This window comes from Cervus elaphus, chromosome 32 (assembly GCF_910594005.1).
Source record: "Cervus elaphus chromosome 32, mCerEla1.1, whole genome shotgun sequence".
In the NCBI taxonomy this organism is placed as follows: domain Eukaryota; kingdom Metazoa; phylum Chordata; class Mammalia; order Artiodactyla; family Cervidae; genus Cervus; species Cervus elaphus.
Window position 1 is genome coordinate 47,171,064 of NC_057846.1, and position 18,937 is coordinate 47,190,000.

General features: G+C 47.8%; 1 protein-coding gene across 2 annotated transcripts in view; it reads right to left on the reverse strand.

Moving 5' to 3' along the window:
- The window catches only part of RARB (retinoic acid receptor beta), a 572,080-nt gene that overhangs the window by 147,000 nt on the left and 406,143 nt on the right, over nucleotides 1-18,937 (reverse strand). For both annotated transcript variants that reach the window (XM_043893860.1, XM_043893861.1), the window contains one exon: nucleotides 2,047-2,195. In XM_043893860.1, the coding sequence (XP_043749795.1) occupies nucleotides 2,047-2,195 (149 nt within the window). The remainder of the gene's footprint in view (nucleotides 1-2,046; nucleotides 2,196-18,937) is intronic.

The window sequence follows — 18,937 nt, forward strand, 5'->3', positions numbered from 1 at the left end:
AGAACTAGCTGACTAAGAGCTGATTAAAACAGCTTGTCCTTCAGAGATTGTGAAACAGCTTAACACGTGGGCAGGGCCCTGGGGTCTGGCACAAGAAGACACGCGGGCTCATTTCTTTTCCCAGGGCAGAAAGGGAGCAGGTGAGCGGAGTTACAACAGCCCTCATGAAGGTTTCTGGACAGAAGGTGACAAAGTTTTTTTGAAATAAAGGAGTGTCCTTTCATTTAACTTTCAAATGAGCACTAGAAAATGATGTATTTATGCATTGCACAACACTTGGACAGAAGGAACTGGGGTTCTCTGAACCCTTCCCAAATCTCAAGATAAATTTCAGTAGGTTCAGCGAGGGGTTACCAACATTCAGCAGTACTTCGAAGCAAAAAGCTTCACTTTCCACCCAGCTGCCAGCTGGCTGCCATGCTCACTGCCGTGCCTGCCCTATCTAAGGCTGCGGGAGGAAGTGGCCTTCCTTTCACGCCAACATGATCCCAGAGAAAGAGATGTCCCTCAGGCTGTAATGAATTTCCCCAGGTGGGCCTCACCCTGCAAACGAATACATGCTTATTCAAAAGACTTGAGAAGGAAGGAAGGGTCATCCAATCTCCTCGCGGGGCTGATGCTTGGGTGTTTGCTCATGTGGCTCTTCTGGTGGCCAGCTGTGGGTTAGTCACAGCTGCGGTTGGGGTCCCGGGTCCCCCCCCCCATGTATTCCCAGGCCAGCGGACACGCAGTGTGGTAGACGCAACGCACAAAGACCCCATTGGTCCTTCCTCTGTGTTTCCGCCTCTCATCTTGTGTCTTGTCCACTCCTTGGGCTGAGAGGTTGAGTTTATGTTCCCATCTCTTGTGTTAACAGGCTGGGCTTCTGACCTGCTCTGGCCAACACCAGAGCGTGTCAGGAGCGCTCAGAGCCTACGCCTGTGGGCCTCCGGAGGCCTTGAGCAGCCTGGTGCCCTCTTCTGGAACCCTGCCCGTGAGAATAACCGGGGCCAGCCCATCGGGAAGGGAGCCCCCCACCCCTCAATGGACAGCACCCTCAGAAGCAGAGCCAGCCGGCTAACCTGCAGCTGATCCAGTCCACGTGAACGCCGCCAGGGGAACTTGGCCGAGAGCACTGGCCCATGAGTTGCAAACCAAAGAAAAGGCTGTGGTCTCAAAGCCATGCCATTTCAGGGTGGTTTATCACAGACCCCGAGCACACAGTAAGTACTCACTCTTATCAGCCAAAGACAAAATGCCTTGGAGCACCTGGGGGGCTGCGGGGTGGGGAGCTGGGGGGCCGGGGGGCTGTAACTCTCCACATTAAACAACCACCTGAACTGGCACCAGTGAGAACAGAAATTAAGCCGTGTATCTAGCGAAGGGCTGCAAGACAGACACAAATCCTTTGAAAGACTGTCTGTGGGTGAGTTGGATCTGCCTATGAAGTCATTCTTTGTTTCTTTTCTCTCTTTAAAAAAAAGTAAGAAGCTCTTTCACTCAATTAAGCCTGTTGGACTCGATTACGACTGTCTAGTTTGATTCAAAGCAGCCATAGAGTCTCTGACACATGTTCAGCCTCCACGACTCCGTAGGCTGGAATTTTAAATCCAGCTCCCCTGAATTTATGACACACACACAGTAGCAAGTCCCCACAGGCTGAAAATCAAACTGTAATTCAAAGGCCACAGGGCTGAGGAAACAGCCAGAAGATAAATCCCAATTTCAACCTTGGATTCTCTGCAAGTTGATTCAGGGGACTGTCAGTCATATTTAAAAATAAAATAAAACTACAAAGACACCAGACGGCATGTTCTAAAGAGAAATAGGGTGATGCTTTTCAGGACGCCTTCAAAAGGCTCTTGTTACCTGAAAAGAACTGCTACGGGTTATTTTGAGGGCCCTGGAACATTTGGCTTCCATCAGTCATCTGGAGAAGTTTCTGCATTTTTAACTAATGAGCTATATAAGGAAGAAATGAAACCATCAAACACAGCCCAGACCTCCAGGCTGATTGGAGAGGCCGGGACAGATGTCGAGGCGTCCCAGACCTGGGGCTGAACTCACCTTACAGCCCTCGCAGGCGCTGACCCCATAGTGGTAGCCTGACGACTTGTCCTGGCAGACGAAACAGGGCTTGTACACGCGGGGCGGCGGAAGCGGAGACGGGGGGCTCGGGACCAGTTCCTCGGAGCTGGTGCTCTGGGTCTCAATCGCTGTGGCGGAGAGGCGGAGGGGGAGAAAAGCGAGAAAACACAGTTCATTACTTTTTCCCCAGTGGGTTCACAGGCCTCCGCCCCCATTTCAGCTATGACATCGCCAGGACAGGCCCACAAGGCCAGCTGTCAGGGTGGGCACCACAGGGGCAATCTACCGCTGACGTGGGTCTCTGCGGTTTACAAAGCAATCCGGCATGTCTCTCTCACTGGCAGAACGCTTCGGCACCGAGAGGGAGGTTATGTTATCACCGTTTTACCCTCGAGAGAGACAGCATCTCAGAGGAGCGCAGTGACTCATCCCAAACCAACAGGGCCGTGGTGGAGCCAGAACACAAAGTCAGATGCTCACACCGCACACTCAGGGCTCTTTCGGCTCGGGTTCCCCAGCTTCCGGTTTATTTAAGAGTCTCAGGAATGACCTGCTTGACCCTGCAGTAACTTAACCAAAAGTAAGTCTCCTCAGGGCAAAGGAAGACAATGCCCTAGCCAGCCATCCGACAATGGAGGGGGTCTTCAGCGCGGGGCCAGAGCTGAGCGTCATGAACAGTAACGGGGGCGAGATCTTTGCTCTTCAGGGTCCCCCTTGGACCAGCAGATCAGCATCGCGTCAGAGCCAACTACAAAGCGAGGTCATCAGGGTCCAGCTCAAGCCAGTGGAGTCAGTGTGTGTGTGTGCGCGCTCAGCCATGCCTGACTCTTTGCAACCCCTTGGACTGCAGCCCGCCAGGCTCCTCTGTCCATGGGATTTCCCAGGCAAGAAGACGGGAGTGGGTCGCCATTTCCTCCTCCGGGGGATCTTCCCGACCAGGGATTGAAGCTAGCCTAGCGATCAGCCAGCATCTCCCACCTCAGCTGCTGCAGAAGCCTCTGCACTGGGCTCCTGGGCCCACTGTCTTATAGCCTCGGGTCCATTCTGCAAACCCACAGTCAGATAGCTGCTGCAAAGTTAAGACCAATCCTCTCCCTAACCCGCACAAAGCCCTCCAACAGTCACTGGTGACAGCAAACTCCTTGCTATGTGTTCAGCAAGGCTCTTCGTGATACGGTGCCTTAGTGATGACATTGGATGCAATGATCGTCCTCCTTGACTGACCTCTAAACAGTTGCTTTCTGTTCCATCCCTTGAACAGGCCAAGCTCTGGTGTCAAGCATTCTCTGTATCTGGAAATTCTGAGACCTTCATACGTCTCGTGGCTCTTCTCTCCTACATCTTAGAGCAGATGTCAGCTCCTCACAGATGGCTTTTCTAAATAAAAGACCCCTTCCCACTCTTGGTCACTGTATCTCATTTTATTTTCTACAACACCCTAACTAGAGTCTAAATTTAGAATGTCTGTGCACACCATTTTATATTCTGCCCATGCTACCCCACAAGTATGGGTCTGGGAAAACCAAGGAACTTAGATGAATTGTTTACAACTCTGCTCCAGGCCTACAAGAGGTTCTGGCACATCGTAGGTGGGTAATCGATAAATATTCAATGAATTAATACATGAGCTTTTCCACTTTTCCTTCTTTGTCTTCATTCCAAGCCCCAAATGCCCCTCTAAGTTGTTAAATGGTAAAATTAGAAACCAAATAGCTTTCAAATACTCATTTGCTTCCTTTAAAAGTAATTAATTATCCCTTTGGAAGAGAATCAACTATAATTATAGTATTTTCATAATTCAGAAGAATCTTGGAATGAATTCATTAGCGCTGCGCAGGTCTAGTAGATAAATCTAGTATAGTCTTCCCTGGGTAGCTTGGCACAATCGCAGCACATGTTGCATAGGAAGGTCACCATTTAAGATGTCACAAAAGCTCATCAGATCAGCTATCAAGCCACAGATACAAAAGGATGCCTCACACTAAGCTAATCGGCTTCACCGAAGGCAAACGAGTCATAATGGCATCCACAAGAAAACAGTACAAGATGATATACCACTGTTCGCTAAAAATCTAGGGAAACAAATACAGAATAAGCTACAAGGATACAAGGAGCTTCCATGGTGGCTCAGTGGGAAAGAATCCACCTGCAACGCAGGAGACGCGGGTTTGATCTCAGGGTTGGCAAAGATCCCCTGGAGAAGGAAATGGCAACCCACTCCAGGATTCTTGCCTGGGAAATCCCATGGACAGAGGAGTCTGGAGGGGTACAGTCTCGGGGTCACAAAGAATCGCACATGTCTTAGCAACTTAACAACAACAAGGACTAAAAATAACAAGGATACAACGTAGGGAACAGAGCCAGTATTTTATAACTATAAACGGAACACAAACTTTAAAAATTGTGAATAGTGTACATCGAGTGTACCTCTGTAACTTACACAATATTGGACATGAACTGTATTTCAATCTTTAAAAAACCCAAGATACTGCTGCTGCCCTTGTTACTACTGTCATTCCTGGGTGTCACTGATCTGAGTCACCATTGATTACAAGATGCAGTTATTCCACATTATCATTTAAGAAAGACAGGGTACTGCCAATTAAATTATGATCCATGAGTGCTTGTGAGACACAGCCCGATTTCAAAGAAGTTAACAAATTAAAAGCTTCTGGAGCCCTGGGTGGGGGTGGGGGGGGGGGGAGGAGCAAAAAATCTAAGAAAATAAACCCATACAGAATTACCCAGAATCCTTTCACTCAGAGAAAATTACTGTTATCTTGGCATCTGTCCCTCAAAACATTTCACCGTGAATGTAAATGCTTTTGGTTTATTCTAAAAAGTGGAATTACACTGTAGATTCTGTTTGCAACTTTGTTTAACTTACTGTGTCATGAGTTTGTTTCATTGTCAATAAATATTCTTTCCCACAAAACATTCCATCATGATGAATATCTTCGTAGCCAATCTCAGCACATCTCTGACTATGTCCTTAGGATAAATTCTCAGAAGTAGAATCATTAATTCGAAAGGTATGGTTATTTTGTTGTTTCTAGAGGGGCTTACACTTACACTCCTAGATATCAATGGGAGTGAGTCCGCCCCTAAGTGCCTCCCAGAACTTTCTGATTGGTTTTATCCGTGTGTCTTTACTTCCCCTCAAGGGACCAAGCTGGGTCCTCACCACGACCATCAACCCTGAGTTGCGTGCAGTGTGGGGAGAGCGTATTTTAACGTCCCACTGGCTCATGTAGAACAGTTAATCTGGCTCGTTTAGCAAAGTTGTAAATAGACTTCTGCTAGGGCTGGACTCAGCTGTCAGAGCTGCCTCCTAAATTTTGGAAGTGGGTGTAATTTCCATAAATACGCTGCTTCAAATTCATGTGTTGAGAGCATCCAGCATCTCTCCCTCCCAAAGAGAGGAAACAGAACTGCAGGCAATCCAATCCCAAGCATCTTTGGCAGGGCACCTGAAAGGGGAGCGACCTCAAAATCCTGAGACATTTTATAAAAAGGTCAGGAAAAGCCTTTCCAGTGGAGGAGAGTCACTTATAACCAGAGACTGAATCAGAAGTCTTTTTCTGAACAGTTGTACAGATGAAAACGTTCTATTTGGAAGCAATCAATAGTGAATGCTGTGGACTTCTCCTAACCCTGTGGTGACTTCACCAGCAGTGCTATGAACTTTTCCGTATTTGTACACCGGATGCTCATGTGTTTAATTGTTTAATTCCCTGCGCGGCTGTAACATGCCAAGCGTATGTTATATGCTACGGACGGTACATGGTGTAATCCCTTAGCCCTGACAACTTTGGCCCAATATAGAGTAAACTAACAATTAGAAATATAATACAGTGGTTCTCGAACTTGGCTGTATGTTAGAACTACCTGGGGAGCTTTAAAACTTCCTAGTGCTTAGGCTGTATCTATGACCGATTACGCCAGAATGCCTGGGAGTGGGAGCCAGGCATCAGCGCTTTTTAAAAAAATATTCCCAGGTGAATCCAAATTGCAGCAGTTTGGGAACCACAGATAAATGACATATCAGAGAGGGCTATATAAGCCTTATTCAGCTCAGAAAAATCATGGGAGTCTTCCCAGAGGAGGTGACCAGGCTGTTTTGAAGAATGAATTGATTCTGCTGCGGTTTGCAATGCGAATCCTACAAATGCCATGCATGCATCCCACACAAACATAAATAGAAAAGACTTATATGTCACAAGAAACAATGATCTTTGGAAAAAAATTCCCATTGGTGGTAAAGAATTAACTGACTGTATACAGTCAAACATCTCCTCAAACTGGATAATCACTGGTCTCTCACGTCCTCCATGTGGCCCACCAGGCTGAGAACAATACGAAGCAAAAAAGAAAAATCTCAGTGGTCCGTCAGCCTGCCAAAGCTGGCTTTAAGCAAACAAGCCAACACAAGCTCTAGAATTACAACAAGGATATGGCATCAATATAAAAGCGGATTTGAACTTCAAGGCAATCTCTGGTTTTTTCAGTAACACAGCAAAAACGTAAGTTTGGCCAAGTTTTATTAGTGCTCCTCTTCTCCCGTGCTCCCCCTTTATTTCCACCGCAGAGAAGACAGCGGGGAACGGGCCGGGTGGGCAGCCCACAGCTCCCTTAGTTCTGGTGTTGAAGATAGCTACCGAGTGCCTGGCCATTGATCTGCTCCCTGTCATCCTGCTTAAATCAATAATCTATTAGTCCCTTTAAATGAGAGTTAGATTCATCAAATGCCCTTGAGAGGCCTCAAACATTCTGTTCCTTATTCCGGGCAAGCACAATCAGTCTATGGAATGATAAAATTTTTGCTCAAAAACTCTGCAGGCTCAGCAGACAACATGTCCTGTGTTAACTCATTCAGCGATGTCAGGCAGGCCAGAGAACGCAGTTTTTAGACTTCCCAGAGGGGAGAAAGAGGCTGGTTGTCATTCAATAAAACACCAGCCCTCCAGCCATCCTGTGGGGATTTCAGTTTGGGGAAAAGCAGCCTTTGAGGACTCATCCGGACCTGCTTTTCCTTTATTTCCCTGCTTACCTATTGTCCTGTGCAGTTTTGGCCGGTGGCTGCCTCCCCAACAACTGCAGCCTCCAGGGCATCACCCAAATTGCACATCAGACTGGCTGTCAGGGAACCGCCAAAGCAGGAACTTTTGTGCTCGGGCGAGGTGGACGTTTGGCTCCACGGGATCCTGCCAAGAGCAGAGTCAGCACCAGAGGTGCTCCGGGGCCTTCCCCAGGCTGCCAAAGGAGACAGCCGACCCACACCTGCACTGACAGAAGCTTCTGGCCCATCTTCTAAACCTCTCCGTTCCCGCCACGCAGAGGAGGCTGTCACTGGGGCAAACAAATCTAGAGGCACCTTCCTTGCAGAAAAGCCCCACAAGTCTTGATTGCCTTCATACTAACCCTCCAGGTGCGTCTGGGCCACGATCAGCAGCAGACCTCTGGGGGTGAGGAAGGCTTGTGCTTTAAATGAGTGATTTTCAGACTGTCTATGGTAAATGACCATTTCTTTTTTTTTCCTTCATAGATTGATAGTAATAAAAGCAAATCTCGAGGGGGAAAAAGATACAAAATGAAATCTCCAGGAAAAAAGGAATTTCAGAAAAGATGCTCAAAACACAAGCTACAAGTTAAAATGAGGAGGGAAAAAACCGATTTTTTTTTCTAGACATAAAATTACTCTTGTCGAATTGCTGGACAAATTTCTAAACACCTGCTCTTGCTGCCTCATTCCTCCAGGACTGGCAAGGGGCCGAAGCTGGCACTGTGAGAAGCACAGTTCTGAAGGACTCCAAACTCCGAGGTGGTTTGCAGACAAAACAAAAAACAAACGAAACGAAATCTCCACCGACCAGATTCTGCACAAAAGCAGAATACCAGCATTCCCAAATGTCACAGCTTTCTTAAACAGTCACAACTCTGGAGGTTTAATTCACTCCAAAAAAAAAAAGCAAAAATAATAATAATAATAATAATAATAATAATACTATTGCATGTTAAGAGGACTTGGTGCTTATAACTTAACTCACCTGAGAAAACACAATATAAAAGTCCTTGTTGTTACAACACACCTGAGTGTCATTTAAACACACGGAAAGCTTCTAACAATAGCTCCCTTCACAATTCCTAACATGCTTGGCATTCTTCTAAAGGTTAGATTAGTAGCAGATAACATTTTAAAGAGAAGGCCCAGTATACTGTTTTTCTTTGTTTTTTTTTTTTTCTTTGTGAGAATTAATTTACAGCTGGCTAAGCCATGTTGACAGACTTCAGGATTTTACGTTGGGCCTGATTAGACGCGGGCGGGGCAGGCATCCCGCGGTATGAAAGTCTTGCTTTTTTTACTAGAACCTTCGATGATTAAGACAACATTTTAATGCACTCTCTGGGCAGCCGAGCTTTAAAAGAAAAAGAAAGGAGTTGTAAAGCAAAAGGAATTTCCTGCATGGCCCCCGGGGAATTTTGAGCCCCGAGCTCCGGGACCCGGTGGGAGGGAGTCATTTCAGCTAATTAAGGGAGAAGCGCAAAGTGTCGCATTTGGTCAAAACATTCAGTTGGGTTTCATTTTTGTTGGCACCGAAGAGAGCCAGTCTGGATTTCCCCCCCTCCCCTTTTTTCTGTGGATGCACTGCAGGATCGCAAGGCCCACAGCTCACATACATTAGGGAGAAAGTCAAAGGAAACGCCAAAGTTCAACCAAAGTACAAGTAATTAGAACCAGATTCTGCGCTGCAGACGTGTACGCATGCGCGCGCGCGCACGCGGGCCTTCTTTTAAATTATTCTTTACACGTGAGCGCGGGGGACCTCGGTGCGGCCGCTCATTTAATTTTCCAGTGGGGGTGGGGGCGGGGGTCTGCTTTTAATCATCTTTCAGGAAAAGCGGTTTGTTTCCACACTCGAGGGATTTTGCAAATCTGTGAATCGCATTTTGAAAATTAGGTGATTGCCAAAGAAAAACTCCGGTTTGGAACGGTCTTGCCTCGCTCCGCTGCTGGCTTTGTTATCCCTAAGCAGCTCCGAGATCAGTCCCGGGTCTGGGGAAGGGGAGGGGAGGTGGCGGGGGACGCCGGGGCGGCTCCGGCAGTCTTGACTCAGTAACCTGCCCGTGACCCTGAAGGAGTGTGTGCTTGCCCGGGTCGCCCGGGATGCTGGCCCAGGGCTGGGGCTGGCGCTCTGAGAACCGCTGCAATTCTCACCGCGCGGGCAACAGGTGCTGAGCACAGGCAGGAGACCAGAGGGCCGGGGAGGACTTTGATCTTCTAGCCCTTACAGAAAGGCTGGCCTTCCGAGCTGCGGCCCCTGCCTCGGCACCACCTGGGAGCCCGGTGGAAGGCGAGACTCTCGCGCGCCCCGCCCCAGAAGTGCCTGCCGAATCCAAACAGGCATGTTAACAAGAGCCCCAGATAATTCCCAGGCCTAGCAGCAACATCAGAGCCACCCGGACATAAAAATGCCTTGTTACTGCCCTAACCTCTCCGGAATCCCAAACAATCTGCTGAGTCAATTTGGCACCGGGACTGTGCCGGCTTCCCCTTTGCTCAGGTCCGCCCCGAACACTCCCCTCCTTGGGCAGTTAGTCCATTATTCAGATCTCCAGGCTGCCACTGTGTTTATGCTCACCAGAAGCCTGCATCTTCTCCCACGGAATTTTGGCAGTGGGTTTTAGCTGGCGGAGGGGGGTCAGAGTTGGAGGGAAGAGCTGAACTAACAGAACCTACCATTTACTGAGCACTTACTAAGTGCCCAGGGCTGGGCTAAGTGTTTGTAACTAAGGCAGAACCGCATTGTCTTCGCCCCCAGCCCCCGGGGGAAGGGAGGGGAGGGCCCCCGAAGTCGGCGCCTTAGCATCCCAGAAATTTAAACACAAGACTATTAGTTTTACAAGAGATTTAACTGGCTGAATACTCTTTGTTTTTTAAGATTTTTTTTTTTTTAATGTGGACCATGTCTAAAGTCTTTAGTGAATTTGTTACAATATTGCTTCTGTTTTATGTTTTGGTGTTTTTTGACCAGGAAGAACGTGGGATCTTAGCTCGGGGAGCAGGGATGGAACCCACAGGCCCTGCATTGGAAGGCGAGGTCTTAAACTGGACCTCGAGGGAAGTCTCCATATTCCTCTTGTTTCACTCAAACCCACAGCTTTTAAAGCTTTTTAACCCACCTCCTTTATCTCCTTCCTCTGCTAGGAATATCACTAGGTGTGGTCCGCTAGGGCCTATTTACTGGCATTGTAGAACTGCAGGGTTGGGTACCTCCCTTTCTTTTAATTGATAGTTATAATTTTCCAAACACTGACTTGAATCAAGACATGGTTAAACTTGACAAGATAGTTTAGGCCTTATCAAAAGGGCGACTTCCCTGGTGGCTCAGATGGTAAAGCGTCTGTCTACAATGCATGAGACCCGGCTTCAGTCCCTGGGTCGGAAAGATCTCCTGGAGAAGGAAATGGCAACCCACTCCAGTATTCTTGTCTGGAAAATCCCATGGACGGAGGAGCCTGGTGGGCTATAGTCAGTCCGTGGGGTTGCAAAGAGTCGGACACGACTGAGCTACTTCACTTTCACTTTATCAGAGAGATGGGCTGAGGATCCACTGATCTTCCTGTTCTGCAGCTACATCTGCCTGGGCTCTTGGCCAGCAGCAGAAATTATTCCTGGGACTGACTTTTACCATGGGAAGAGCTGTCATATTTTCCTAAGGGACTATGACACATTGAACACCTACCTTTCATTTTTATAATATGCTTCTCTTGCTTCAAGGAACATAGTCGAAAATTATCTCCTAGGTTGTTTTAGGTGACGTTTGTAACAGACGATGCTTTAGATCACTATTTTCTAGGACAGAATAAGATAGCTTGTGACAAGTTCAAATAAATTCTCTCTTAAAATCACTTAACGCCCGACACATCTAACTACTTATTAATGATGTGAACAGAGAGGCATCAGAAATGGAAGGTGTGAACGCAACAAACGCGAGACCCAGTCTCTGGAGTCAAGTACAGATGAAGCTAATTGCCTCGCAATACGAAGGTCCCTGAAGAGTTAATCTCCACACCAAATGAGTCACTCTCATATTCTACTTCCAGTCAGGATTCCCATAATTCTTAAAAAGCAATTATTGCACTAACAAATGACATCCTATTATCTGTTCAAATTTCTTACACCCACAGTGAATTAAAACAAGAGCATTAAAATGTATATCATCTTAGATATACAGTTATTTGTTTATATCCCATAAATATATTTGAAAATCACACTGATACCAGCCTTACAGAAAAGCAATAAGGGGAGGATACTTTGGGGGAAGAGTTTTAAAAGAGGACATTTGGTCACATGGAAATTTCTGCCACTCTTCCCAGCTCTGAGTAAGCTCAAGGGTTAAGACACCAGAATGTAGCCAACCCATCTTTTGCAACAAAGTAATGCTGTACTTGCTGGGTCACCATTTGCTGCAAAGAAGTGGTGTTGTTGTTGTTATATTTTGTTGTTATTTTACAGGTATACACTCAGTGGCTTCAGAATAACTTGGAAACCAATTCAATCCTCATCATCTGGGTTTTCTTGTTTCCTAAAAAGAACTAACATGCCCTGAACCTGCAGAAAACCGTGTGAGGAAGTGATGGGAAGGTCATGCGCTTTGCTGCCAGAACCACCTGGGTGGGATCCCTCTTCTGCCACTTATTAATTTAGTGACCAGAGAGTTTTCTTTCCTTCTCTGCACCCTAGTGTCCTTTTGGACACTGCAGATAATCCTAAAATTCCTGCTGGTGAAAGAGAGAGTATGTTTGCAACTTGCCTGGCACAGTGTTCAGTAAGTGATGGTCAACCCGGACCTCCACATCTGTCCACTTTTCCCTCCATCTTTTTTAATGTTGAACAGTGGCTCTTAACTAACACTGATTTTTGCCCCCTAAGAGATAGTTGGCAAGGTCCGGAGAGATTCTGGCTGTCATAATTGGTGGCAACTTCAGGCATTTTTTGATTATAGCCCAAGGATGCTACCAAACATCCCACAGTGTACCCCATGTTCACAGAAGCACTCTCCACGATAACCAAGAAATGGGAGCAACCTAAATGCCGATAGAGGAATGGATAAAGATGTGGCACATATATATATAATGGAACATTAGTCGGCCATATAAAATAATGAAATAACGCTATTTGAAGCAGGTGATGCTAGTGGTAAAGAATCCACCTGTCAACGAAGGAGATATAAGAGATGAGGGTTCAGTCCCTGGGTTGGGAAGATACCCTGGAGAAAGGAATGGCTATCCACTTCAGTGTCCTTGCCCGGAGAATCCCATGGAGAGAAGAGCCTGGTGGGCCACAGTCTGTGGGGTCAAAAAGAGCTGGACATGACTGAAGTGACTTAGTACACACACATGCAGCAACATGATGGACCTTGAGATTATCATACGTGAGTGAAGTAAGTCAGAGAAAGACAAATACCATAGGGTACTGTTTATATGTGGAATCTAAAAAAACGGTACAAAAGAACTTATTTACAAAACAGAGAATTGCAGATGTAGAAAACAAAACTTACAGTTACCAAGAAGGAAAGAAGGGAGGTGGGATAAACTGGGAGACTGAGATGACATATACACACCATTATATATAAAATAGATAACCAGTAGGAAACTGCTGTTTAGCACAGGTCACTTCCACGCAAAACTCTGTAATGATCTATATGGGAAAAGACTCTAAAAACCACAGATCCACTTTATATATATACACATGTTTATATATATACACACATATTGACATGTGGAATCTTAAAAAAAAAATTAGTACAAATGATGGTTAGGTTGGCCTCAGTTTCCTAATCTGGGAAATGGGGATGACAAGCGTGAATAGCACATTGCTGGATTCACACCAGGTAAACAACAGAACTCTGCATTTGAGTGTTTGTTAGAGTATCTGGGAGCAGGTGGGCGAGCCATGTCTTAATATGACCAACACCTTAGACGACAGGAAACTGTCATCCAGGCAAACAAGACCCACAGGACGATATTGACAGAGACACTCATGGAGCCCGTACCGCGGGGCTAGTAGGTACCACCCCTTGTTCTAAGCGTTTGACGTGTATTAATTCATTTGACTCCCACAATGGGTCTTTGAGTGAGCTTGCCTTTATTTCTACAAAATGCTTCCCAGCAAGACACCGGAGGTGTGGACTGGGGCGGGAACTTGCGCGAGGTCCTACAGTGGGGAGCAGATAGGCAGGAATGGGCAGGCACGTGACTTGGGTTCAAGAGAACGGGTGTGACCCCGGTGCTGGGCGAGGACGGGACACTCACATCCTGTCTTGTGATCCTGCAGAACTTCTTTGGCCGGATGCTGGCAGAGACCCTGGCAGCAAGTTTGAGAAAATATTAGACCATGTCAAGCAGACCCATGCCTAAGGACTGAAAGTTAAAGTAGAAAACTAAAGCAGAAAGAAGCCAAAGGGACAGCAAGAATGCACTTGCTCCTTTCCAGTCAAAGCGGTGCGGCGGGCAAGTCCCCTAGAAGCAAACGCAGGGGTCAGGAGGCACGCACATCGCAGACTGGAACCCCTCCCTCACATTCCCTGCCGCGAAGGGGGGCAGGGTGGAGCAGCTCAGACGCGGGTCCGAGGGCATGTGATTCCGCGAGCAACTCCGGCCACACGTGGCTCGCCCACCGCCAGCTCGGGGCTCGGCCGGGAGGGGCAGAGGAGGGCTCCGGCCCCCTCCCTGGGCTGTGGCTCCCTTTCCTGCCAGTGGACCACTTCCTCTTCCTGAGCCAGGATGTAGCTGGCGCAAGAAGGGAACCCGAGGCTGTGTGATGGCTCTGCTGTCCCTGTCTGCAGGTTCGGGATGCCTTCAGGAGGGCTGGGTCTCCCGGGAGGACCAGAGCGTGGGTGGCGACCGGAAGCACCCCGCAAAGCTACTAGCGGATGAACGCGACGACTGAGCTAGTGAGGTAGACGGCCACACACACCAGCTCCAAGGGACGCAGCACTGGGGGTATTTCGTTTTCATAGGTGCTTATGTTTCTACATGGAATGTTCACGTCAGAGAGATGCTCTAGCATGGGCGATTTTTCTTGATCTGTAACAGTGATTCCTCACTGTTTCTTCCTGTGAGAAGGAAGAGGGCGTCAAAGTGCTCTCCTTTGCGTTCTTAAAAAAGAAAATTGCTGTGGCTTCCCTGGTGGTCCAGGGGTTGAGGACCCACCCTGCAACGCAGGCAACACGGGCTCGATCCCTGGTCCAAGAAGACCCCACGTGCTGAAGAGCAAGTAAGCCCACAGCACAACTGCCGAGCTGGCACCCTCTGGAACCCCCGCGCCCTGGAACCTCCATGCTCCGGAACCCATGTGCCGCACTCTGGAACCCCCGAGCTCTGGGACCTCTGTGCTCTGGAACCCATGTGCCGCGCTCTGGAACCCCCGAGCTCTGGGACCTCTGTGCTCTGGAACCCATGTGCCGCGCTCTGGAACCCCCGCGCTCTGGAACCCACACGCCACACTCTGGAACCTCTGTGCTCTGGAACCCACATGCTGCACTCTGGAACCCCCCACACTCTGGAACCCACTAACCCTAACCCCGCTCTGGAACCCCCATGCTCTGGAACCACACCCCACCCCGTGCTCTGGAACCCCGGCACCCTGGAACCTCTGCTCTCTGGAACCCCTGCACTCTGGACCCCACTAACCCTAACCCTGCTCTGGAACCCCCGTGCTCTGGAACCCACACGCCACCAGAGAGAGTCGCTGTGCCATAAGGAAAGATCCCGCAAGATGTCACAAAGATCTTGACAGCTGAATAAACAAATAAATAGTTAAAAAAAAAAAAAAAAAGAAAAGAAAGAAAGAAACTGCTAAACAAACTTAAGGAAAAAGAGGGAAATGTGGTGTGGAGAGATGAATCAGAAGTTTGGGATTCACACACACACACTGCTGTAAGCTTCCCAGGTGGCGCTAGTGGTAAAGACTCCACCTGCCAATGCAGGAGACAGAAGAGCCACGCATTTGATCTCTGGGTTGGGAAGCTCCCCTGGAGGAGGGCACAGCGACCCACTCCGGTCTTCTTGTCTGGATAATCATGGACAGAGGAGCCTGGCAGGCTGTAGTCCGCAGGAGTGCCAACAGTCAGACACGACTAAAGTGGCTTAGCACACATGAATCACTGTCTATTAAACAGACTACCAACAAGGACCCACTGTAGCGCACAGGGAACTCTATACTCAATATTCTTTAATAACCTACATGGGAAAAGAATCTGAAAAAGAATGGACATATGTATAACTGAATCATTTTGCTGGCTACATGGAACTAACACAACATTGTAAATCAACCATACTCCAATATAAAATAAAAAACAAAGAGAGACAAAAAAAAAAAAAAAACCCTTCACAGAAACACTCAGAATAATGTTGGACCAAGTATCTGGGCACCCCATGGCACCCCAGGCAAGTTGACACATAAAATGAACCACTATGATTTTCTTTTTGAGATGATGAAAGTGTTCTAAAATTAGATAGTGGTGGTGGTTGCACAACTCTGTGAATATATTACAACCCACTAATTGTATACTTTAAAAGGCTGAACTGAATGATATGTAAATTAAATCTCAGTAAAGCTTTTTTTAAAAAAGAAGAAATTGCTAAGGAAAACTTGAAAAAATAATTTAAAGAAACTTTTACCACCTGCGAGAAGGCCTCAAGGCTCAGGTCTTTTGGGATATTCCCTTCTTCAGGGAACTTTCCATCTTGACAGACAAGCTGAGGCACGTGATTAGAAATGTGAACTTTGAAGCCTGCTGGTCTGGGTTCAAATCCTAATTCTCCTAGCTGTGTGACCTTGGGCAAGGTCCTTACTGTCTCTGAGTCTCCACTTCTCCTTGTAAAAACTGACAGCATAGCCCTCACCGGGTCACCGTGTGCATTCAGTGATGAATTACGGTGAAGTACTGGGCCCAGCGCCTGTCCCCAGGCCCTTCAAGCAGAGTTAGCATCGCTGCGGGATCAGGGGCTCATGCTGTGCTGATCAACCTCAACACTCTTCACCTCCCATCGCCCTCCTCCACAGCGCTCGCAAGTCTTGATATGCTAAGAACAGATAGTGCATATTAACGCCTTTCTATGCAATCCAGAAAAATGGTACGAACGACCCCATCCTCAGGGCAGGACATGGAGAATGGACTTGCAGATGCAGCGGGGGCAGGAGAGGGTGGGACGGAAGGGGAGCCAAGCACTGACATATGTGCACAATCAGGTGTAAAACCGCTGGCGGGAAGCTGCTGTAAGCAAGGGAGGCTCAGCACGGCGCTGGGTGATGGCCTGGGGGCGGGATGGGGGAGGGAGGCTCCACGGGGAGGGGAGACGTGTATTTATAGAAATATGTATTTGCTGACCCTGATGCTGGGAAAGACTGAAGGCAAAAGGAGAAGAGGGCAGTAGAGGACGAGATGGCTGGCTGGCATCACCAACTCCATGGACATGAGTCTGAGCAAGCTCCGGGACAAAGTGAAGGACAGGGGAATCTGGCCTGCTGCCGTCCATGGGGTCGAAGAGTCGGACGTGACTGAGCCACTCAAGAGCAACAGGATACTTATAGCTGATTTGTGTACAGCTGAAACCAACGCAACATTGTAAAGCCATTGCTCTCCAATTAAAACAACAACAGAAGTCTTGATACGCTGCCCCTTCCTTCCATCGTCCCTCCGCACGCGGTCCTCCCCGGGCTAAGAGGAGCGGAGCGCCGTGCCAGCCCGACTCCTCACCCTCCCACTCCAGTGTGGCTTCCACCCAGCTCTGCGCATCACCCGGATTCGTGTGCACAGACCCCAGAACAGCTTCCCGAAAGGCCTCCCTGCCACGGCGATCTCCATCAGCTTGACAGCCTTCCACGACTGCTTGAACCGTAAGTTCCAGCACTTTGGATGGGCCGCTGGGGGTGGGGGTGGGGTGAAGATGGACGGTCCCCGTGATTATGAGCCAGCAACATCCAAGTGCTGACATGTATTTATTGAGCAACCGGCAAGACCAGACACCATGCTAAATGCCGGATTAAAAAGAAGTTAGGAGACACTGTTCTCGGCCCACGCAGACGGGCAACTAAAAACACCAGACGGCAAAGATGGTCCCCGAGGCTGCCATGACTGGGCATGTCACCGGCACACAGAGGCTTCAGCTGCCTTGCCTTTAAATGCCCAGTGCCTGAAAGTACAGAGCAGGGGCCCAAGAGAGGTTGGTTGAAAACCGAGTGTAAGAATGAAATCTGCGTAGACATCCTTGCCAAGATATCCTGTGCACTATGGAATACGGGATGGCTGTTTCAGCCACCGTCAGCCGCCAGCAGCGCACCAGGTGATGGAGGACCCCAGGGGCGTTTCCATCACACCGCCTCCCTTGCTCCCCCGTGGCAAAAGTGAGCAGAAGAGCAGAGATCAGTATCATTAGCAGAGTTTTAACCTCCATTATTCACGGAAGGGGGCTTCCCTGAGAGCTCAGTTGGTACAGAATTCGCCTGCAATGCAGGAGACCCACGTTCGATTCCTGGGTTGCGAAGATCTGGAAATGGCAACCCACTCCAGTCTTCTTGCCTGGACAATCCCATGGACGGAGGAGCATGGGGGTCTACAGTCCATGGGGTCGCACGTCTACAGTCCATGGGGCCGCACAGAGTCGGACACGACTGAGCGACTTCACTTTCACTTTCATTCACAGAAGGAAACTGAGGCTTCCAGAAGGTCAGTGACTTGGCCGAGATCACACAGCTGGGGACCGGCGTGGTCCAGAACAGGTTTCTGGAATCCACCTAACATGATGATAACCAAGAGACAAGGTACTCATTCCTAGTCTAACTGTCCCACTGATTTTTTTTTTTTTTTTAACGTTTTAAGACAAGATTAGCAAACTCTTTCTGTAAAGGACTAGACAGTAAATATCTCAGGCTCTGTGGGACACACGGTCTCTGTCACGGCCACTGAGCTCTGCGGCTTGCAGGGGAGCAGCTGCAGGCAAGTGGGTAAATGAGTAGGTGGGGCATGTACCAATAAAACTTTATTTACAAAATGGGTTGCCGCCCAGCTTTGGCTCCTGCTTTAAGATTAATAAAACTATTCCTTCCTAGAGTAAATGCACATGTAAATAAAATATATAAAATCCATGCTTTTCTTTGCTTCTGGGGTAAAGACAGAATATGATAGCCATATGTCACAGAGATGCGGGAAATATTTTAAGGATTCTAGCACTATACTGTATACAGTATTTATATACACTATAAATGTGTAAGGTCTGCACATTTCCTTCAAAACTAACCTCATGTATACATTTTTATTAGTTAGGGAGGTCAATATGTCTATCGTAAATACATTTTAAAATTCCTTCCTACATATTTTGTCTATTGGGATTATTTATCATGCCCTGTTCTTTGGCCTAGAGCCAGGCGGAATATGGGAGTTTTAATACCTTTAATCCATTACATGGATTTTTTTTAGAGCTCCATAAGACAAAATAAAAAGCAGTCTCATGGTCATATATGCAATAAACCTGATATGCCACTTAATATTTCATGTTCCATTTTATATTTCACCTGTGATGGTTTCCAGCTCTGAACGTACAAAATGACATAATTTCTGCCATCTTTTAGCTCCAGCTTTTTGCTGTTGTTGTTTAGAGAACTCCTGACAATCCATAAACAATAAATTTCACTGTTGACTTTGAGGCATGATTACTATTTTTCCCCAACACTCTGAATAAGTCCTGAAATAAATGGTCGCTGACACGTCTTCCAGGGTAGGGCACTGTGGATGTATTAGGCCGCGTGACTCTATTGAAAGAGGTGTGCATTTCTTTCTAGTTAGTATGCAGGCGGTCTCCAAAG